Source organism: Ursus arctos, unplaced genomic scaffold, assembly GCF_023065955.2.
Source record: "Ursus arctos isolate Adak ecotype North America unplaced genomic scaffold, UrsArc2.0 scaffold_7, whole genome shotgun sequence".
Lineage (NCBI taxonomy): Eukaryota > Metazoa > Chordata > Mammalia > Carnivora > Ursidae > Ursus > Ursus arctos.
Window position 1 is genome coordinate 11,485,410 of NW_026623089.1, and position 23,342 is coordinate 11,508,751.

General features: G+C 56.0%; 1 protein-coding gene across 5 annotated transcripts in view; it reads right to left on the reverse strand.

The window, feature by feature from the left end:
• GRK5 (G protein-coupled receptor kinase 5) overlaps positions 1–23,342 on the reverse strand; it is a 207,229-nt gene that overhangs the window by 18,113 nt on the left and 165,774 nt on the right. For 4 of the 5 annotated variants that reach the window (XM_026494247.4, XM_026494246.4, XM_057308347.1 and 1 more), the window contains 5 exons: positions 10,659–10,759; positions 8,857–8,949; positions 4,113–4,176; positions 3,055–3,195; positions 358–548 (listed from right to left, as the gene is read on the reverse strand). In XM_026494247.4, the coding sequence (XP_026350032.1) occupies positions 358–548; positions 3,055–3,195; positions 4,113–4,176; positions 8,857–8,949; positions 10,659–10,759 (590 nt within the window). The remainder of the gene's footprint in view (positions 1–357; positions 549–3,054; positions 3,196–4,112; positions 4,177–8,856; positions 8,950–10,658; positions 10,760–23,342) is intronic. The other variant, XM_057308348.1, reaches the window with a different exon arrangement.

The window sequence follows — 23,342 nt, forward strand, 5'->3', positions numbered from 1 at the left end:
AGTGAGCAAAGTCCGAAGCCCACTGCTCGTGGAATCCATCAAGCTGGATGGAGTGGGAGGGACCGAGGTCCGCTCTGCTGTCTGCCTGTGGTGGTGACCCTACTAGGGTCTTTCCGGGCCTGGCTCGCTGAGCTTCCCGCAGGCTGGGCTGGAAGGGACCCGTGGCTCGGCCCGTGCTCATCACTTCTGAGGGAACATCACCTCATATACTTGGTCCTCAAGTGAGCCAGGGCGTGAGTCTCTATGGCAACAACCAGGCCCTGAGTCCCAGCGCGGGGGTGTCTGCGTGGCCGAGGATGTGGCAGGTCAGCCCCCGCTGAGACGCTGGTGGCAGGACCGGACAGCGAGCCTACTCACCTGTACACGGTATGCTCCCGGTGGAGGTCTTCCAGGCCGCACAGGATCTCTGCCGCGTAAAACAAGGCTCGCTCCTCCTCGAAGCCAGGGTTACCCATGTTGTAGATGTGGAACTTGAGGTCACCCCCGTTCATGATGGTCAGAACCAAGCACAGCGCGTCCTTGGTCTCGTAGGCATAGGCCAGGTTGACCTGGGAGCACAAGACAGCACCACGGTGACGGTCCAGCGACTGCCACCCACTTCCACTCGTCCTCCTCAGGGTCCTTGAAGCTGGCGGGGGGAGGGCTGGAGCGGGGTCCTCAGCAGCTTCACGCCACTGCCCTGCACCCAGACAGCCTCACGGTGGCCCTGCCCCCTGCCCCTCCTGGGTGGCGAAGGACTCACAGCTTCTGACACCGTGGTTCCAGGTGAGGAAGCAAAGTGGGGAGAGCAGGCCGGCACTCCGCCCTTTCAGGAAGCCTGACAGGATAGTGTCTCTGTGTTTACACAGACAAAGAAGCCTGTGCGTGCTTCATTTGGTTAAGATCGTGGGTTGCCTTTTTGGCCAGTCAAGAAAAGCAGGCCCAGATGCCCTTTGGGCTGGGGTCTCATTACTGCAGGGATGTTGGGAGTGGACTGGGGAAGTGGCCAGAGGGACCCTGTAAAGGGGAACACAGTTTGGCAAAGTCTGCCTCCTCTTGCATGCGGGACACGTCTGGTCAAAGGGATCGTTAACAGGGAGGACCTAGTTCCTTGCTGTCAGAGACCAGCTGCCCAAGGATGGAATGGAGGCCATGGGGCTGGGGGAGAGGCAGCAAGGCTGGGCCTGAGGCAAAGTCCACTAGATGGTACTCATCCTTCTCCACTTAGGCAACCAGTCCAAATGAAATCTGGCCACCATGGACCAGGATGGGCACAGGCTGGGCCATAAAACTTGGATGCTAAGGCCAGGAACAATGGAGTTATTTCTGAGGAAAGGAAAGAGAACAGGAGCTGAGTGGGGAGACTCTGGGGATGGTGCTCGGTGCCAGCTGCCAGGCTGGCCCTCCCTCCCACACCTGCCTGTGGTCGCCAAGGAGGGGCTCCGGGAGGGCGCTGAGCAAACCCCAGCCAGGAGCAGTGGACGGGGCACAGTTGAGGGTGGGTCAGGCCCTCGAAGACAGGCCACCCCATTTACCAGGCACAGCGCCCTTTTCCCCTGAGTAGCACCCACCATCACCAACCCCGGCAAGAGCCAGCGCTGTCCCTTCCTTTAATGAAGTTTCCACGGGTAGCACGGAGGCAGTGACCTGTGGTCCCCACTGAAGGGGGCTGGCAGCACAGAGCGTGGCTGGCGGCTGGGGGCAGCCTGAGAGGAGACCCAGAGGTGCGCACTCCTGTCCCCTCTGAGTGCCGCCTTATAAAACCACACCCTCTGGGGAATGACGGAAGCGCTAGGCTGATGGCATCGCTCCGGCTCACACACAGCTGGTGGGCGTTTAACCGGCACGACCTTGATGGAGAGCCATTTGGGAACTGCTACTAAACGGAAAATGCACACACCCTGTGACGCCACAACTCCTCCACCAGGAATCCATCCTACGGACACACTCAGGGAAATGCGCCAAAGGGATGTTCAAGGGTGGACACAGCAGCCGTGTTTGCAGGGGCTTAAAGCCCAGAAACGCTCCACACCGGCAGGGACTGGCCGCACAGATGACGGGTTATCTCTGTGCTGGACGGCAGGGAGGGGGGTGCACAGCGTAAAAGAAAGAGCTACAGCTGTAGGTCTGGCCACAGGAAAAGACCTACAATTTAAGGGGAAAACACTGCAGCTTGAGACGTCTGGTAGGACTCCACTGGCTACAAATATTAAAGCCTCTGCATGACTCCACCATGTTAGAATGGTTACCCGAAGAGGGAGGCTTTTATTTGTATTTCTTACCTCTCTGTGCTGTAGGAGTTTCACCCTGTACATGCTTTTTATAGTGACATGTGGCAGACGGATTGAGAGCTGACCGAACACCCACGGGCTCGTCCACATTTCCCTGCAGCTGGCTCGGCCTTGCAGTGACTAGTGCTGGCCCACGGACGGTGGGCGGTGTGAGGAACATCCCTGCGGCTGAGGCAGTGAGGGTCCTGGGCAAACCCCCCGGGACGCACTATTAAGACTCTAGGTGGGGCAGCTGTAAGACGGAGGGGGGTGGCTGGATCGGGCTAGACTCTGTGTGCGTGACAATGGTCTTTCTTATGTCCAGCAACTTCAGGTTGGGGCTAGTTCGTTACTGCAGCAGAACCTGGCCGAGATGTGGTAACACAAAGAACATAAACAAGATGGTGTCTCTCCAGGATCTCGACACTCAGGTCTCCCCCATGATGAAACCAGCCTGCGGGGGTCTGTGGAAACAAAGCTCCTTGGCTGGGCCCAGGGTGGGCTGCTTTTTCCACTGAGGACTTTACAAGGTGGTCCTGGAGAACAGAAGCCTTGGCTGCACACACAGAGGGGAGCCAGGCCAGTTTGAGTGACCAGAGCAAGTCAGCCACGATTGGCCATAGGGAGCCTTGTGATGGAGGGAAGGCCTGGCTGCCTTTCTGCTGCTTAATCTTCTCACTGTGTTCCACTTCCCTGGGGGATGGGGACCTGCCACACTGGAGGACCCCCCCCCCCCGCTCCTTCCCAAGGGACAGAAGCCCTGGTCACTAGAAGGGTGGCCTGTCGCCGGGCCCTGGACACTCACCACAAACTGGCTGTTGACCTTCTCTAAGATCTGCTTCTCGTTGAGTGCCATGGACTCCCCTTTCCTCTTTTTGATCCTCTTCTTCTCCAAGCGCTTGCAGGCATACATTTTACCTGTGGCCCGAACCTGGCAGGCACAGACCTAAGGTACAAGAGAGAAGCCAAGGGTATGGGACAGGTGAAAGCCTGGCCTAGGCTCCTCCAACACCAGGATGCTGGGTCGGCAGGGCTGGGAACTGATGTGCCAGAGCCTGGCCTGATGGTCATAGACCTAAGGATGCCTGGCCTTGGACCTACTGCTGCCCCAAGCCCTGCCCTCAAGAGCTGGCTTCTGTGCCCCTTGCTTCCCTCTCTCTACCCTTAGGTGAATCCTAGCTTTTCAAGGTGCACGACCAACCATTTACACCGGTATTTAAATGACCGGCCAAAGCCTAAAGTGCTGTCCCTCTCTCAGATGCAACTAGAGCTTCTCCGTCCCAAGCTTCCACCCAGATGCAGCCACTGCTAACTGGGGACTTCCAAGCACCAGCTGCTGGTAAGAGAGGCTTGTTTTGGTGACAACGCTGACTTTATAATTCAGCGGAATAGGAGCCAGGGCATTTGGGTTCTCGTCTTCTTGGTTCCACCCCTTTTGTGACCTTGGCTGAGTCATCAACCCTTCTGACCCTCAGTTTTCCTCATCTCTAAAATGGGAATAACAAGGCTTGCCTCACAGACTGGGAAGATCAGATAAAGTGCAACAGCACATATTAATGTCATCATCTGGCCAAGACGCTTGGGCCCCTCGTACCATCACGCCTCCCTCCAAAGACAGCCTATAACGCCCGTTTCTCCTTTCCAGACTCAAACCCTGACTGAGGCTGGCTCCGAGAGCACCTCCATCCCACCAGCCCTGCGGACCACCTCCTTTCCCAGCCCAGCGGCACCTCCTGCTCCCGGGCCCCACGCCTCACCCTCCCTCCCCGCCAGGGGGTGCAGGACGTCTGAGGCGCATCCAGAAGGGCCAGACGCAGTGACGGAGTAGGGGAACTTCCCACGGAAGACGCGGTGTTCACTCACCTCCCCAAAGCCCCCTTTTCCTAGGACTCGGTACTGCCTGAAAGTGTTTTTGGTTACTGGTTGCCTGGAAAAAAGCAAGAACCCAACATTGGTCTCGTGGTGCTGAGACGCAGAATCCACAAGAAACAGACGACAGCAGCACCGCGTAGCCTCCAAACCAAGCCAGGAATCATCCGTGTGGATGGGTCCCTCAAGGACTTGCTCTGGGGCTGGGTGTTCAAATCCCAGGCCACCACCCTCGGCCCCCTGCGGCTTGGGACCCGAGCAGTCCCGGCTTGCTGGCTTGCTTGGAGGGAAGAGCAGAGGTGAAGGAGCTGCTTCCCCACACTTTCTGCGTGGTTCCCTCTCTCCCAAAGGAAAATCGGGTGGCTAAGCTCAGAAAGCAGCTGCGTCCTCTGCAGGGAGAGGGGAGGGGCCAGGAGACGTGCAGGTTCAGTGTCCCGGGGAGGACATGGCGGCCTTCCCCAAGCCTGCACATCTCGGCCACCCAGCCACCTCCTGTCCCAAGGGAGAAAGGCTGCTGGTCATCCTTTCCCGCAGGTCTCCAGCCCTTCCCCGACCCAGGCCCCTTTATCACATTCCCCCCATCGCTCCGCAACACCAGCAGACCCTGTCTGCCCAAAGCGGGATTTATGAAGCATCACTGCTTTGTGTCTCCCAGCCCCCCATTTTAACTAGCTAAAGCCACCCGTGTCTAATCAGACAGACCCTCCGATCATGAGGCCAGGGTGGGACCTCCCGGAGTAAATAAACAAACGGTCATCTAAAACTGCCCGAAGAACTCCAGGGTGCAGACAGCTTGGGCTTTTTCATCACTGGCCTGTTTGGCTAAAACTCATCAGCTCCCCCCACCCCCAGCTTTTCTCAGGTACAAGTGACAAATGGTAAGTAACCAACTTGGTGCTTTGATACATGTGCACATTGTGAAAGGGTCACCACAATCAAGCTACCTTTCTGTCACCTCCCATGGTCGCGTCCCTCTTCCTCTCTCTCTCACTGGTAAGAACACCTAAGATCCACCCTCTTAGCCAATTTCAAGCACACAGTACGGCCCCGTGAACCAGAGTCACAAAACTGCTCATTCACCTGCCAGAACTAACGGAAACCTTGCATCCCTCCACCTCCACCCCCCCTGCCCCCGGCAGCCACCATCCACGCTCGGCTTCTATGACTGGGACGTTATTTTAGAGTCCACATCTAAGTGAGATCATCAGGATCTGTCTGTGGCTCCCTTCACTTAGCAGAACGTCCTCCACGTTATCACAGATGGCAGGATTTCCTTCCTTTTTTAAGGCTGGGTAATATTCCGTTGTATGTGTCTACCACATTTTCCCTCCCATGCTCACTGCAGCATTATTCACAAGGGCTAAGAGATGCGAACAGCTTAAGTGTCCTTGGACCATGAACGGATAAAGAACAATCCGCTTTTCGGATGTCAAACTTAGCTCTTGGACCTCCAGGACTACTTCTGAGCGTCCCCCAACCCCAGCCCAGAGGCCGGACCAGGGCACACGCTGGAGTGTGACTGAACTGGCCCACCTAACTGGGTCAGCTTGAGAAAGACCGGTGAGCCTCTGGTCACCCAGCAGCTCGTGAATGAACCCTCTGTTGCAATCCTTCTTGCTGCTGGGTCACGAAGGTCCTCGGCACCTCTCCTAGGACAGCCCTGAGCCCCCGGCCCCCACCGGCTCTCTCCGGTAGGCCCGTCTGGAGTTCAAGTGCCCTGACTCTTCCTCTCTTCTGTTTCCTTGGGGGCGGGGACCCGACACACGGATTCTCTCCCCGCTGGGAGCAGAGGGCCGCCCCTCCGCGGACTCTCCGTGGTTCTATGTCCTCCTGCACACGAGCGGCCTGGCTGCAGCGAAGCCTGCCATGCGCTGCATCCGCCATGCGGCCCTGGAAGCGTTTCTACAGCTGCCCTCGAAACCACATGAAGGCGCCTGGGCCTAACAGTTTACGATACATGGAGAACAAACAGTCAGTCGGCATTACCACAGAGCTCCTCTGCGAGGGGAAATGAGTGTAATACAGTCTCCGAGGAATTTCTCGGTTAACCTTGGGAGGGAGAAAACCCCTTTAATATTTCAACAGTACGGCACGAACAGGCCATGATCTTGTTAGCAAAAAAAAAAGAAGGAAAGGGAGGAAGTGGGGTGCTGTCAGTCATTTAGGGGCATTTCTAGGCCAGGGTCCTGCCCTAGTGGCTTCAACAACTCAATGCCCGCAAAAGTTAACTTCCTCACAGTTAACACACAGATTTAAAAAGTCTGTTTCTCCATTTCAAGTGTTCAGTACAGACAAGTAAAATCAAAGCTAAAGGGTTCTATTGAACAGAGTGCTGGGTGGAAAAAGGGTGAAGGACTTGATCGAAGGGCCATGGGTTCAGGTTCCAGCCTTGCCAGGCCCTTGCTGCGTGACCCAGGGCCAATTGATCAACCTCTCTGAGCCTTGTATCTTCAGTAAAACAATACTGAAAAGGCATCTGCATCCCAAGGCTGTTTGCAAGCTGCTGTGTGTCAGATGGCATTATTAGAACTCTAGGAATAGGGGCATCTGGGTGGCTCAGTTGGTTAAGTGTCTGCCTTCAGCTTAGGTCATGGTCCCAGAGTCCTGCTCAGTGGGGAGCCTGCTTCTCCCTCTCCCTCTGCCACTTCCCCTGCTTGTGCGCACTGGTGCGTGCTCTGTGTCAAATAAATAAATAAATAAAATCATATATATATAAAGAACTCTAGGAACAAAGGACACATCCCCTCTAGGGGGTCTTTGTGGTAATAGCCCCCACTGCGTGAAGCACCTTGCACACGCACTAATGTAATCCTCACACCTGCCTCGGGAGGTGGGACTGTCCCTGCTGTGCAGGTGTGAATGTTTAGGCCCTGAGAGGGGAAACAAGCTGCCCAAGGTCATGATGGTTAAGTGGTGGCTTTGGGCCTGGGATCCCAGGCAGCCGGCTGCAGAGCCCACCTCCAGTGTCTCAACCCCACACTGCCACCCCGGGAAGGTGGGCAGAGATCGGGTTGTGTGGCCCACAGCCCCAGGATCGCGGGGGGGGGGTGATGAATACATCCCCACCACACGTCCTGTGATCATCAGAAACACAAGGACCAGCGGTTCCTCCCCATACCAGACGCTTGAGGGTGACGGCCACAGTGACACTGATGATCTCACCACCAACCACAGCAACTGTATCCAGCATCTGACTTCTGGGGCCGAATGGCTGACCTTTCTTGAGCACTTGCCATGTGGTAGGCAAGTACTGTGCTTACCTCAGCCCGTCCGCACCCACGCCTACAAAAGCAGGCACTGTTACTAACCCCATATCACAGATAAGAAACCTGAGGTGGGGAGGGGGAGCAGCCCTTCCCGAGGTCCCCGTGGAGAAGGCAGAGTCGGGACTCAGACCCAGGCTGTGGACTCCAGGGCCGGGCCCGCAGCAGGATGTCTGCCTGACCCTCACTTCTCCGGCTCTCCCGGAGCCACGATGTGCATGTGTGAGGGGGCCAGCGGCAGTAAGTGGCCCACAGAGAAGACTGTCCCACCAGCGGGGGGTGGAGAGAAATGTCCCCCACCCCACCCCGCGTGTACGGAGCTGGGTGGTTTCCTCTGGGCTTCCTGAAGTAGGAGGCAAGGGCCGCGGCTGGGGCTCTTCGGGCATCTGTGTCCTGCAGCTTCCTAAGTGTCTACAGGGCACTCGGCCAGCAAAGGTGGGGACAGGCAGAAGAAAGATGGCTCCTGGCTCTCTGCCCACAGGGGGTCCAGACGCCCATGAGTGCCAGGCCTCAGGCACAGGGACCCTTGGGCTGTGGAAGGGGATGTTCCCGCCCTTGTCTACCAGGGGAGCCCAGCGTGGATTTAATGCAGGCATTGCCCTGTTCTGCAAATTCTGCTACAGTGGTGGGGGGGGGGCAGAGCCCGGTGCTAGGGGTCCTGGGCCAGGGAACCCGCCTCGGCTACACTACAGGCCTGCTGCATGACCAGGCAGGCCACACCCTCTCTGTGGCTGTCGCTGTCAGGCCGAGTCACTGCCATGTCTGTGACAGCACTTTGCAGAGAAAAGGCAGTCAACAAAACAAGAAAAGATGCTCAGTTTTACCCATTATCAGAGATGAAAAGATAAACGAGAAGGAACCCCTGCTGCTCACACACCGGCCAGGAAAGCACGAGAACAGTGTTGATGAGGCTGAGGGCAAGTGGGCACTGGCGCACTGGCGGGACTGGAAATGGGGGGCAGCTGTTTGGGAGAGCAACTTAGCGGTCCCTCACGGTTTCAAATCAGTGCTTTCTGACCCAGAAATTCCTCTGCTGGGATTTCTATGGATGTAACTGCAAAAGTCCATGAAGATACACGTACAAAGCTATTCGTTATTTAGGGAAGATTGTACCCCAAATTGGGAGCACGCTCCAAGTCCATCGACAGGGGGTTGAGCTACGTCAGGGATGTGTAACTCATTCAGAGAACATGGCGGCTCTTAATTTGCCGGCAGAGGGAGGATCCCCAAAAACAGTGAACCAAAACAGGAAGACTAGGTATGTATGTGTGTAGGAGTGTGTGCGTGTGCGTGTGCGTGCACACTTTAACAAGCACAGAGCATTTGGCTAACATGGCTACTTTCCTTTGAACCACGGACCCAGGGAGGTAAGTGATTTTTATGTGGGTTGTCAGGTGGAAAACCTGTCCCCCCGCCCCTGCCACGCACGCATGTCGGCACACACTTGTAGGTGGGCTGTGCCGGGGAGCACTCACCTTTCCAACCACTTCCACTGGAGAAAGCGATCAAAATACATACTGTCCAGATACTCATGGAAGGGCTCTCCCTTCAGGTAGTCGTGGACAGACCTGGCTCGGAGGGAACAAACAAACATTTTATAACCCCGGCCTGACGCAGACGGCCAGAGCCGGTACACATCCGGCAGGCTAACCACTGGCGTCAGAGGCCCGTCGTCCTAACGAAGGGACTGCCTGATCCCGCGGACACTTCCTGGGTCCCCGCCGCAGCACGGCTCTAGGCCCGGGGTAGAGCTGTGAGCATGAGGCTGGTGTGATGTGGGACAAGGGTGCGGATGAGTGTGAGATGTGCTGAAGTGTGTTATCACGAGGGAGGGTTAAGTGAGGTCCCTGGGGGCTCAGGTAGTTTTCTCTCTCTCTCAAGAAGGGACTCTTAAGCTGCAGTGAGGACAGAATACTTAACTAGGTGCAGGGATGTGTGTGTGCAGGGGTGGGCCGAGCAGGGATGCAGCGCCTGGGGGCCCAGGCTCTGGATTTGGTCCAGGACCAGTGAAGCCACTGGGAGATTTCTATCCCCGCAGCAGAATTCACCAGTCACCTGTTGTGGGCCAGGCCTGCAGGGTTCTGAAGCTGGCTGTCGGCAGGGATGGTCTTCTTCCCTTTAAAAAGTGGTGATACTGACCAATCTAGCCCAGGCGTTTGGGCCTGTGGATGGGGGAGGGGGGGGAGCGGCATGTACAGGGGAGGCCATGTTGGACGCTGTCTCCTGCCAAACATGACAGCAGGGGCCAGTGTAGGGGACCAGGATGTCCACTCCCTCAGGGTCACAGTGACAGCCCAGGGGCCTAACCCGCTGTCAGATCTGACCCTCAGCCAGCTCCAAGAGGACAGCAACCAGGTTTGTTTCTGCTTGTGGTGGGGAGGTGGGGGGGGTCTCTCCCTCGGCACCTAACAGGGCTGGGCCCCCAGTTGGGCCTCCCTAAATGTCCATTCTCAGCATGGGGCTCCCGGCTCTTCCCACAGGGCACAGGGGCACTGGTTTCCATGTCCTCCCCGCCTGGCTGTTAAGCTCCGAGAAAGCCGGCCCTGGATTCTTGCTCACCATGGCACCCCAGCACCTATCACTGCCAGGCACACAGCAGGCGCCCCATTGTCTGTGGGCAAAGGCTGAACAAGGGCATACAGCAAGCCGTGGGGGATCAGGCTCCGAAAGGTTTTTGGTGTGCAGGCACGTGTCAGCGTACGGGGTAGGGTCTCTGCGTGGGCACGGGTACGTGGCTGTGCCTAGCGGTTCACACTTCACAGTGTGTGTGCCAGGGGCAGGTGGGGGCCTCACTGGTGTCTGGCCAGCAGCACACCAACCGACCTGTCTCATATACCGTTAGGATCGCCGGACGGCCCGCACACAAGGCGATGGCATGTGGCTGAGAAGGCGGCCCGCACTCGTTCCTGCAGCAGCGCTACCTGGCTCTGGTTGCTGGCGGCTCTGGGGGCTGGGGGCCCGGGCAGGACTCCCAAACCACCCAGATGGGGGTCAAGTTTTTGTACATTCCTCTGCTCAACAGCCTGGACAGCCACTTGCTTTCAACACCCTTTGAGGCAGATGTTTTCTTTGGACTTGGCACTTTGGTATCTTTCCCCTTCATAAGAAGTATACAAACAGCTGGGTGGCTTGGCTGGGGCCCCTGGGCACAGGAGACCTGCCCCGGAGCCCGCTGCTCCAGGTGGAGGGTAGGGGCAGCCGCTCTCCGGGGCCCTGTGGCTGCAGACCGGAGGCTGAAGGGCCTGAGGCCCGGCCTGGGGAGGGAGGGAGCACTTACTGTGCACAGGCAGAAAAGAGCTCCTTGCCGGGCCTCTGTAGAAGCTTCTCCTCCGTCTGGGAGACCAGGTCCCGGCCAACTTGGGCAATGAACACTGGGGACTGGAGGAAGAGAAGAGGACGTGTCAGCGAGGGGCAGGAGCGGGGCGCCACCTGTCCCTCCCGCCCACTCCAGGCCCTGAGCCACATGCCGCATTCAGGGGTGCGTGGAGGTGGCAGGGCTGGAAGGCGGTGAACGAGCCCAGACTTAGGGCCAGGTTTCTGGCTCTGCCACTTTCAGTCCGTGTGACCTCATGGAGGTCACTTGGTTCCTCTGAGCCTTGCTGCCCTCATCTGCAGCACGCGGAGAGTGATGTCCCTGTGTCCTGGGCTTGGGGTCAGACCCGAACGAGATGTGTGTCCGGAGCTGGGCGATGTGGATGGGTTGGCCAGTCAGACCCCCTGGGAGCTTGCAGGTGCCCCTTCCCAGGCTGGGCCTGTCTGCTCAGAGGGCAAGGTGAATACTTGCTCAAGATCTTGCGTCAGAGGGTCTGAAAGGGGTGGAAGGGCCAGCAAAAGGCCAGCTTGGCAGCAGGGGAGGGGTGCTCAACGGGCACAGCCTTGATTGGCAGGGGATCGAGGCCTAGATCTGCTACTTGCAGCCGTGGGATCTTGGTCTGGACTCAGCTTCCCGTTATCAGGGACATGATCAGGAATAACAGTTTCTCCTGGAGAGAATCAGTGAAACCTTTGGGTCAGGTGTTCGGCCCAGACCGTAGCAGCTGGTAGGGAGGGTGCGGTAAACATCATTACTGTTGTTCTCCTTCCCCTCCTTTAAAACCAATGGGTAGCCCTGGTTTGCCTCGGCTGAAGGCCAACCGTGGGCGGGCGGTGTGAGAAATCCCTTACATGAACTATTTCATCCAACCCCATCACGGCTCTGCAAGGTAAATACTACTGTAATCTCATTTCACAGACGAGGAAATGGGGGTCCAAAAAGGTTCAGTCGTTTGACACCGGGTCACCCAGCCAACAAGTGGCAGACAGGGGATACGAACACAGGTTGGGCGGGTGAGCCTGGAGTGAGTCCGGTTGAAGGTGGTGGGGTGCCTGTGCCCCTCTCGCCCACTCCCCATCTCCCAGGAGCCCCTCAGCCCTCAGGGTGCGGAGGGCACCGTGCAGCCCTCCAGCAGAGTCAGGAAGAACTGAAATGGAAGATGACGCAGCCCAGGGCAACGAGCCCCTGGGCTCAGAGAGGGAGGTCTTTATGGGGCGGGGTCATCTGGGAAAGGTTTCATGGAGGACAGGGTCAGAGGCAAAGCAGAATCTGGGCTCAGACCTCCACCCGTCATGGGCCTTCCCATGGAGGGCCAGACGCTGCTCCTCAGCCAATGGGAGGGGCGGCCCAGGGTCTAGGGGTGACCCAGCTGCGTGCATGAAGTCCCACCGCTCTCATTCTCTAGGATGGGTTGGCAGGAGGGCTCTGGGGATGCAGCCCATGCTCAAAGCCCTAATAGGAGTTAATGAGTGGGTAGTAGTGCGTTTGGTTTGACGACCATGGGTTTAAACTCAGTCTCTGGCTCAACATGAAGAGATTAAGGGATTCCAACCAAACCCCCTTTCAAGTGACTCCAGAGAGTAACGCCTCTGCCAGTAAGGGAATGAGAAGCTGTTGGCCAGTTTAAGTTGGGAACTGAAACCCAAACTTGCCAGGGGGGTGAGAGGAGCAGCTGCCCAGGGGACATTTCCATGGGACATTTGCAATTTGCATTGATGGAAGGTATTGGTCCTTCCCCTCCAGTTCAGAGAAATCGGTTTCCAAGGGAGACCCATGAAGACGGCTCTCCCTAGCCTGAGTGCAAGGTCTAACACACTGTGTAAGATAAAGTGCCCCCAGATGCTCAGAGCGCTCTGGGGTCCCAGCAACCACAGCCCGCTGCACACCACCCCCTGTGGCTCGAAGGCAGAATTCCACAGTTTCAGATCTCATTCCAGGAGGCTAATCCCTTCTAGTCCCAGGAGGCCTGTGAGGTGGGCTGGGGAAGGGAGGGGTGTATCCTTGGGGCCAGGTGGGCTCTGGACAGGAATATCACCCTCACCGTGAGAGGGTTCAGGAATGCCAGGAGAACTGTGGTTCTTTCTAGCAGGAACTATCCCTCTGAGGGGAAGCTGAGGGTCAGGGTGGGGAGAAGTCTAGGGACCGTCCTCCTCCATGTTAAAGATGTCCCCCTAACTTCTAATCAAACAGAAAAGCCCTAAGACCCTTAGATATTGGCAGGGCTGAAAGCAGCCAGGAGAACAGGTCTTGGTGGAGGTTTCTCTATAAGTTCCCCTGGGGTCTGGGACCCTCTCAGGCAAGCAGTATTTTGAAGTGACACTTTCTTTCTTTGGTCACCAGATGGTCTCAAGTAGCTCCAGCCAACAGACCTTGACTTTTAATACCACAGTGTGAATTTAGGCACCAAGTTTCCTCCGAAATGTGTGGAATTAGCTCTTGGTGGTACAGCTTCCAAGGACAGGAGGAAGAAATTGCGGACAGGGTTTCTCTGCTGGAGGCCCCACCATGAACGGCTTCCTGATGGTCTTGGGCACTGAAACTCACCAGCTGGCCAACCTCCATGTGATCATATGCCCAGCCCGGCCCGAAAGTCCACTCTGATGACAGGATGACTCCCAGTTGCTCTTAAGTTTTGCTCCATGGCCAACTCCTGGGACAGCTTAAGACAGCATGACATGCCTTGGGGACATGGCTATGCTTGCTGGGGGCTGCTCTATCCCCTCTAGCCAGACTGACAAGAACTCCACTTCGTTGAGGAACTGTAGGCTGCAGGGAGCACCTGTCTTGCCCATGAAACCACAGCTGGAGCAAGAAAATCTGCACCTTGCTCCCCTCTTTGGCTAAGGCTCCTCTCCACTGTTTCCCCTCAAAGTTGCTGGGAAACAGAGGGGGTGCTTTATCCACTGAGTCTGTGCCTCTGGATAAGAGCCCCCTTCACCTGCAGGGGAAGAACCTGTCCCACACCCCCTTTGGAATGAGCAACTGACCTTGAATCCACATCCGGTACCAGAGGCACTTGGGCCCTCACCTGGCTGGGGACAGGCTGCCAACATTCGCAGCTGGTAGGACAGACTCAGCCCGTGCATGTTGGGCTCTAGGTCTCCCTTGGAATCCCTCAGAATAGCTGCTCCTTCTTACCCCCCGCCCTGGTGGCCCAGACTCAGCCCACTGTTCCTGGTGCTTACGGCCCGGGTTCTGGGGATACAGGCAGCTCCTGCTGTCCGTGTGAACCAGAACACACCTTTTGCGGCAGCAAGACTCGGAGACCGCTGCATGGGTGTCTTTCGGGCACCACAGCACTCTGAGAGGAGTCCCTTGTGCCGCTTGGCACGCAGGGAGGAGAAACCCCTGAGGTGGATGCAGGGGGCCAGTGGGTTTCGCACCTTCACTCTCCTGCAGGCCCCTCTCCTCCCTTTTGTCCCCCCACCCCGTGAAGTTCTCTAGGACCTCACACCGCCTCCACTGCCTGCCTGTGACCCTAAATTCTGACGTGGGGCCTAAGCCAGACCGCTCTTACCCTCCGCTCCATCGAAACAGTAACTTCCGCAATGCACAGGCACAATATTGATGACCGGCAATGAATCAATGCCCTGGAGGCCTCGGGATTTCTAAAGAGAAGGTAGTTCGTAGAGCAGAGGATGGGGAGCATGGGGTGGGGGGTGAGATCTGACTGAACGGAAGAGCCAAGCAGCCAGGACTGGGCCTGAAGCTGCATTTGCAATCCGCAGCGGTCATTGTGCGTCCGGAGTGCCCACACACTGGGTCTGGGGGACGTGCTGGCTAACTGCCCACAGGCAGGCTAGAGCTGCCTCAGTGCCCCTTAGCACTCCAGCTGCTCAAGGCTCCACCCCTCCCCGGTCAGAACTGCAGCTTCACAGGGGCCTTCTGTGTGAACCTGAAGCGGGACAATCCCGGTATTTCAGGGACAGAGGCTGGCTCGATAGGGAGGGTCGGCGGTGAGGAGGGCAGGGGCCGGGCCTGGGCAGGAAGCCACCCCACGGTGCTGCACTCGGTACTCAACCCAGGAAGCAGGTGCTGATCACCCGCCACACCCAAGGCTCTGCCTCTTAGGGTGCTCTGGCGCCCACCCCCACTGACGTCACCGCGAGATCTGACGCCCCAGCCCAGCTCTGCCTCCACGGGCCAGGCCCTCCAGCCTTGGCCCACCCAGCAGTCCTCCCACAAGGTGGCGCTATTGAGCCCCTCACCACGAGCTTCGCTGCACACACTCCCCACAGGCGGCCCAGCCTCCCGGCCTCGGAATAGGGAGGCCAGATGGCACACCTGAAATAATTACCAAGTGATTCATCGCAGACCTGAGGAGCACAGCCTTTGCAATAACAGTTGAAGGGAAAAATGAGAAATCGGCCTGGGAGGGAGCCCTCGGGAGGGAGCCCTTGGGAGGGAAGGCGAGCGCCAGACCTTGGGGGAGAGGTCGGATTTACACAGCTGGAGGAGGCCAGCATGGTACAGGCAAAGGCCAGGAGGCTGGAGAAAGCAGGGAGGGGGTGTGCAGAGAGAGGACTCATCTAGAAGATGTTAAATTAGTGCTGCCGTGTCTGTGAGGCCAGTTCTCACGGACTGCTGCATCGTTAGCCCGAGGGTGGCACCTCGAGGGCCCTGCTGCATCTGCCGTGCGGGGCACTGCTGTCTCCCTCTGCACTGGGACGACTGGCAAGAGGAAGGGACGTCATTTCCTGCATGAGCGAGGAACTCCACATGTCTGAAGACCTTGCTCCTGAAGCATCTTCTGGCTTCAGTCTCTGGTTTAAAGATGTCAGACTGGAGAGGGAATCAGCTGTATGTGGCTGGGGTCTCTGGAGACACCCAGAGATGGAGGCACAGTTGGGCTGGAAAAGGCTCTTCAGAACCACCTCCCACACGTCCTTAGAAGTCACCAGTAATTCTACAGTAAGTGCCCCTGGGGTCACCCTCAGAACCTTCTGGAAACACCCTACACTCGTTCAAAGATTCGGGACCCAAGGTGGAGCAGAAGGAAGAGATCACAGGGGGCTCTCCTGGAAAGACCCATCAGGGCCCAGCTGGTTCAAGCCACTCATGGCACACATGCGTTAACTGAGATAAAGGGCCAAGAAGGGAAGAGACCCCTCCAAGGTCACACTGTGGCCCATGGTACAGCCAGGATTAACACCTGGAGGGGCTCTATGGCAGGGCTGAATGGATATGAGCTACATTGGCCCTGAACCAGGTGTCCTGGGCCACCTCAGGGGAAGGACATAGCTTTGGTCTCATTGGCATCACTCAAATCCAGCTTGTCCCCACCTCCCAGATGGGACATGCACATACAGCAAGCCTAGCCCTGGTATCTATCCCACCCACCCCTCCTCTCCGTCCTCACCTCACTCTCCTGCATTCGAGAATTCTCTTCTCTCACCTGCTACCACTTGCTCTTGCAGTGACACAATGGCCACCAAGGGAGTTTCTTCATACCACACAGCACAGATGGTCTCTACTCCAAAGGACAAAGCCCACTGCGTTCTTGGCTCTGGCTCCAAACACCCTTCTCGATCTGCTTCTCCCTCTTGCCTTCTGCTCATGGATGTTCACTCCACACTCGTCTCTTCCTGGGAAGCTCTAGCTCTCTAGCTGCTGGACCCTTGCTCGTTCCCTTAGAAGAAGCCCTTCCTGCCCCATCAGGGCATGTCCAAATTCCACCCAGTCTTCAGGACCCACTTCTGATACAACCTCATCCAAGCTGATTTTCTGAGCAGACAAGATCTTCTACCCAATCCCACCTCCCATTGCAAGTGTCACCATCACCATCACTGCCATTTCTTGAGCACCTACTATATGTTGAGTCCTAGAAGCTTTATATGGGGTTATCTTTCTCAATCCTCTCAAGGTAGGTTTTAATTATTACAGTTTCTATTTTAGAGATGCAGAAATAGGTTCAGAAAAGTTAAGTAACTTGCCCAAGGTCACGCAGCTGGCATGGGAGCAAAGACAGGATTCAAACTCAGGTCATCTAGTCAGAGAGCCGTAACCCTAAGCACTGCCATGTCCTCCAAGAATGTCCCAGTCCTCTCAGATCTCGTGAGAAGGATGGGACTTTGGTCTTGGACGCCCGTGGGGCTGGAGAATGAGATGAAACGGACTCTGTGTGTTTGGGTAAACGCTATTTGTATAGTGGTGTCGTACGTACCACACAGGCACGCACACGCGCACACATACACGCAGGCTAATGGCCAACATATGCTTCACTTCAACATATGAAAACATCCCACCGAAGAGCTCCGTGCTCATTAGCGGCGGTTGCATCAGTGAACAAAAGGTCAGCCCGGGAGACTGTCCGCTCTATCTCCAGACGCAAGCACTTAGGGCTTAATGATGTGTATATTTTCATATGTGGGCAGCTGACATTCCCCATGTAAACTATTTGCAATTTCCCAATGTGGACAGACTCAGCTTTTAGGAAAAGCGGACGGGAAAAGGGGTTCTGGAGGGCCCCCTGCCTTCCAAAAAGGGCTGCTTAGAGGTCTGCCTGTCTGGCCCATACCAGGGCGGAGGCAGCTGTTTCTTGGGGGGCCACCCCCATTTCCCATTCCTCCCCCTGGACAGGAACAGGGGAAGGGCACTCCCACAGCCATACCCTGACCACCCCTTGACCCCTCACGAGGGGATCTGCGTCAGCCACGGGAAGCCCTGCACGCAGAGCCGCCAGGGCCTGGCTGTGGGCGGGGGTGGGGGCGGGAATCAGGCGTCCAGCAGGAGCCAAGGCCAGAGGCGCTTGTGGGCGCCTGGGAGGGGGGCCGGCCTGATAGTTACTGGCCCATCGACGTGAGTTTGCCCACAAATTTATACTTCTGTTGCTCCCCAGAACAAGGTCATATGATGGAGCTTGTTGATCTAGGGTCATAGATGTGGAAACTGAGCCCCAGACAGCTCTTGGAAGGGCAGGAAAGCTGTTCGTTCCTGTCTCCTCAGAATCGGGTACAATGCTTGGTGAGCAGCAAGTACTTCCTATGTGCTCTTAGCCAGAGTAGTTAGTAAAGGGTAGACCTGAGATTCAAATCCAGGCCTGCCTGGCTCCAAAACCTATAATCTCTCTGCTCTGTTTTGCTGAAAAGAACTGATGATGGCACACAGTAGGTGCTCAATATATCCGCTAAATAAATGTATGTGCGTATATTCACACTCACAGCAGGGAAGAGGGAAGTGGAGAGCAAGAGTGTCTGGTCCATCAGAAGCACCCTCATGAGGTCATCTGGTCTACCCTAACTTCATGACAACTGGGCCAGTCAGAGTTCTTCGGGATGTTCTTAGTTACAAGTGGTTGGAGTGACTGTCTCAGGCAGAAACTGTGGGCTGGAGGCTTGGGGGAGAACCTGGAGCTGCCCCTGGGGGAAGCATCCTCGTGCCAGGGTTCCCCAGCCCATGTACAGCTGGTGTCTCTCTCCAGTTTCATTTCATCATATCCCCACCCTTCCAATAAATTCCTCCTTTGTTTGAGCAACTGGGAGTTAAGTATCTGCCACTTGCTGCCAATAATCCAGACTAATTCACTCCCTGTAAAATTAAGAGGTAGGGCAGATGAGTAGGAGGGCCCTCCAAACACTACCCAAAGCACCAGAGGCTTCCTCTCTCCTTGCTTTTCCCTCCCCGCCACCCTTCAGGTTCTGGTTCTGAACTAACTCAACCCAGTCCGCCTGACTCTAGCGATGGGCACTGGGACTGGCAGGAAGTGGGTGAAACAGGGCTCGTTTCAACCCCAAATCCTGGCTTGAAATGAAACCTGCTTGTACAATCACGACCAGAAGACAAAGGAGGGAGTTTACTGAATGGCAGCCCTGGACAGAGTTTCCTCACTCGAGGGTTGGTTTAAGGTCTGGCTGACAGGAAGAAAAAGCACCATTCTTCCACCTTTTTAATCAAAACCTTCAGCGGCATGTGGAAAAGCCACTGCCGTGCCCTCTGTGTCCGTCTGGAGCAGTTCCTCTCTCTGACCACGGCCAGGCAGCAGACACAATCCACAAGCCCCAAATAAGAACAGAACCGAAGGACCAAGTCAGGGTTTTGCTTTCTTGGCCATTGGGGGAAAATAAATCAGCCCAGACAAATGCTTGTGAGCACAGTGCCACGGGGCTGTGGCTCCCTCCACGCGAGGTCTGATGTCTGTGCCCTCCAGCCCTCAGCCGAAACATCCCCAACTCCTCCCCGAGTGTCCACACGGTCAGCCTGACCGGTGGCCTACAGGGCCTGAGCGCCAGGCCAGATGTAGCCCCGCTGTGCGGAGACACAAGGCTGGACAAGCAGCTGGTGGCCACAGGTCCTTGTGGTAGAAGGCACAAAATGACCAGTCTCGGGGCGCCTGGGTGGCGCAGTCTTTGAGCGTCTGCCTTCGGCTCAGGGCGTGATCCCGGCGTTCCGGGATCGAGTCCCACATCGGGCTCCTCCGCTGGGAGCCTGCTTCTTCCTCTCCCGCACCCCTGCTGTGTTCCCTCTCTCGCTGGCTGTCTCTCTGTCACATAAATAAATAAAATCTTAAAAAAAAAAAAATGACCAGTCTCATTGTGCCTCTTCCGAGTTCTAAGGGAGCTTACCGGTTCCCCTCAGGGTGGGCAGAGACTCCAATCAGACGCGATTCCCTGGAGCAGAGAAAGCTTAAGCTTCGGGGCCCTTCACTTGCAGTCCTGGGAGCTACAGAGAGCTCGAGGTGGGAGGGGAAGCATTTCTACAGAGGCATTTCTGGTAAACTGAGATCTCAGATAAAAAGGGCCTGAATCTCCAAGGATCTAGTCATTGGTTGTGATTTTTTTTCTCATTCTCAGGAAATACTTTTGTACTTAATATTCTCTTCCTTTTTGTAATGAGGATGGTCTCCAGGTTATTCACGCTTCAGCCCCCCCCAAAACCTGGATCCTCCCTGTCTCCAACAGAGAGCACTGTGTCTCAGAGGGGCCTTCTCCGCAGGGACACCCAGGAGTGCGCCTTCGGCCTGCCACCAAGCCTTCAGGAGCCTAAGCTTCACCTTTATGTTTCCGTGATGAACAGCCAAAGACCCAGAGTCTGAGGAGCTCACGGGTTCCCTGGAGCTTCTGTGGGAGGAGGAAAGGGTGCAGAAGCCAACGCCCTGACGCTGTGTTGAGAAGTAACCCGGCGTCCTCCGTAAGGCCCACAATCCCACTGTGACGCAGATACGCGCGAGCACCCGGGCGATCTCCTTAACTCTTTGGGCAATGATCTCTGGCACCACTTTGGGGTGCCCCTGGCGATAGCTGGTTACCCTGCCAGGCCAGGAAACACTGCAAGGGACGGAGCAGTCTTCGCCAGCGGAGCTGACGAGGCGCTGTGAGTAGTCAGGAAGCCAGGAGCCCACCGCTTCTCCTGCGGGGATCCAGGCTGATTTAGTCCATTAGCCACGTGGGCGCCCTGTCCGTTCTGTGCTCAGGTCATGAGTTCCACCCCAAGGACCTCACAGACCAACTTACTCGGCCGAGGGCACGACGGAGTTCCAGACTGGCGCCGACTAAGGATGGCTGAGTGCGGATCAGCCTCTCGCCCCCAGAGGCAGTCTCATTAGACACAAGTGGCTTCATGGCTAAGGTGAGGTCTGACCAAGGCCCAAAGGATGAAGGGTGTTTGGCTGAGCAACGAGGGGGACCCTTCCTGTTTTTAGCTCCTGGCATTTGCATACCAACAAGTATTCTGAGAAGCCCAGGGCTCTGAGAGAATCAATTCTTTTCCTGACACTTTCCTGGACAAATTTAAGATGGCAGGATTACCTTTAAGGGCCCCAAACAGCAGGCTCAGAGAGGTCACCAACCGAGTGAGGGGCCCTGAGGCCAGGAAGTGCTCGGAGCGAGCGCAGCCCCTGCACAGGGTTCCAGGCCTTTGCGATGGCGCCCCTGCTGACCTGGCCACCCCAAGTCACAAGGTGTCACATTTCCTGGGTCAGCAAAGTGGAGAAACACAGCCCTTGAGAAACAGCCACAACTCTTCAAGAAGGGAAAAGCAGACTGGGGCTTAAAAGGTCTTGACCCGTATTTCCTTTGCCGTTCAAGAGGCTTCGCAGAAATCAGGAGGAAGGATTTTTAGGGGTCAGAGAGAGAGGACATTTTTAAACATCAGCAGAACTTAGCCAGGGGCCCTGAGAGCTAGGCAATTTTAATGAGAAAGAAAGGAAAATACAAAGTGACCCTGACCCAGGCCTGGACTCTTTACGTCAAAAGCAAGAACCGATAATTAACAAAACGAAACGTGCCTGGACGGGAGGGAGGGGCCAGCCGGGCTCTGTCAATGTGATAATCCCCGGCCATGACCTGTGGGCATGAAGCACTGGATGGGAGATGACGTGCTGTTCACCCAGGCCACGTTGGCCGTCGGGACCCTCAGAAGCGTGACTTTGCCTGGCGAGCTGTCTGCATCCAGCCCCCTGTGCTCCGGGTGAGAGCAGCCGTGCGCAGGTAACTCAGGAGCGGGCTCCGGTCCGAGGCGCCGGCTGCAGGATGCTCACGGCGGGGAGTGTCCCTCATTCCTTGTGCGTGAGAGGCCACGGCCCAGCAAGCCAACTCTCCATCTGCCAGAACGCCCTCCCTCCCATTCCTCGGCTTCCAAACCGGCTTCAATTTGAAATTGTGTTGGAAATATCTTGGCCTTGGAAGATTTTTCTCCAGTGAAGATTTCATTCCACGGGGCTTGGGAATGAAGGAGGGGCAAGAATCTCCAAAGATCCAGGGAGTCGAACTGAAACCCCCCATCCCCTACCCCCCATGATGTCATTGCTCTACCCAAGGCCCATGGATGGGGAGGGCCAATCAGGCCACACGGTGAGTCAGCGGAGCACAGGCAGCGCAGAGGCCGGCACGGCTGCCCACCCAGGGCAGATCTGGGGAGGTGGGGGAGGGGCTATGTCCTCAGGAAGCCTAGGGCTGATTTCTCTGTCTCCAGCCACTCTAAAGAGAGGAATGCTGGGCAGGAAATACTATACACACACACAGGAATGGGGATCAGAGGCAGAGCTGGCTCCACCGGCATCAAAGGAGCGTCCAAGTTTCTGACCTGGAAGGTCACAAGAAAGGAAAGGGACCCAGACGGGCATGCTGTGAGGAGCCCCAGCTGGCACAGAGGCCTCAAGGATATCAGAAGGAGCTGAAAAGAAGTCAGGCCGCCAGCGAAGAGAATTTGTTTTCCAGGAAAGGTCATGGAAGAAAAATAAGTATGCCTATCTGAAGGATAATTGCACAGTCGTTAAAAATGCTGTGCAAGGAGACCGTGACATGAGACCATGCGAATGACATGGTGCGACGTGTAAGCCAAGCCCCAGGCTTGCCATGAACGGGGCCAGCAGCTGGACAAGGGCCTGGAGGGAGCAGCCTGTGTACAGTCTACAGATGGCAGCACCCTCGTCCTCCAGACTTGCTCCTTCCTGCAGCACCTGGGAAGCTGATCTGGGGGGGATTTCTGTCTCTGGTTAACTTTAGAGAAGACAACACAGTGGAGGAGAAAGATCCCAGGCTCTAAATCAGACAGACTGGACTTGGAGTTCAGCTTCACTCTCTTTTTAATACTTTTTCTTTTATGGTAAAATATATGTAACGTGAAAATTGCCATTTCAACCATTTTCGAGTGTACAGATCAGTGGTTATAACTATATTTATAATGACAACCATCACCACCATCCTTTTCCCAAAATGTTCTCATCACCCTATTAAGTAGTAACATCCCATCTCTCCCTCCCAGGAGCCCCTGGTAAACTCTAATCTACTTCTGTCTTCACGGATTTGCCTAGGCTGACATTTCATGTAAGTGGAATTACACAATGCGTGGCCTTTTATGTCTGGCTCCTTTCACTTCGCATAATGTTTTCAGAGTTCACCCACGTGGTAGCCTGTGTCAGGTTTTCGCTCCTATTTATGGCTAAATAATATTCCATTGTGTGGACAGACCACGTTCTGTTTATCCATTCATTTGTTGATGGGCACTGGGTTCTTTCCACCTTCTGGTGACTCGGGGTAGGCTGCTGTGGACATTCGCATACACCCATCTATTGCAGTACCTGTGGTCAATTCTCCCAGCCTGCCCTCTCAACAGCTGAAGACCTCTGCCCACCGTAGAAGGGACAACTGGTCTACTACACAGGATGGCCAGGAAGACAAGAGAGAGGTGCAGAGCATATAGCATATGGTAGGTGCTAAATTAACCTGACTTGCTCACACCTCCCCCATTACAAGCCACCCTTAGTAAAGGAAAGAGCGAACAATATTCCCTTTCAAGGGTCTCCATTTAAAAAGCACAGATGCTAAATGGTGCAGCTTTCGGCACCAGCAGCTTCCCTGCTTTGCCTCGATGCTGCTAACGTCTCAGCATTTAGACACATATAGCCCAAAGAAGAAGAGCCTCGGGGGAACTGAAGCCCAGCTGCAGGCCACGACAGTAGAAGTTGGAAAATGAAGTCAGTTCCTTCTAGTGCCTTCTCTCCAACCTTCCAGGGTTGTGGAAAGCCTGGCAAGGAATGGTCCAGTCTCTTTTCCAAGTCATGTGACCCTTGGAGGGGAGGGGTGCAGCCCCTCTCTGGGCCTCAGTTCCCTCACATAGGGAATGAGAAGTTGGGCTCAGTTCAGGTTTTAAAGCTGGGTTCCACCAAGCCACAGGTGTTCTTAAAAGCCAAGGTCTGGGGACGGAGAGGGA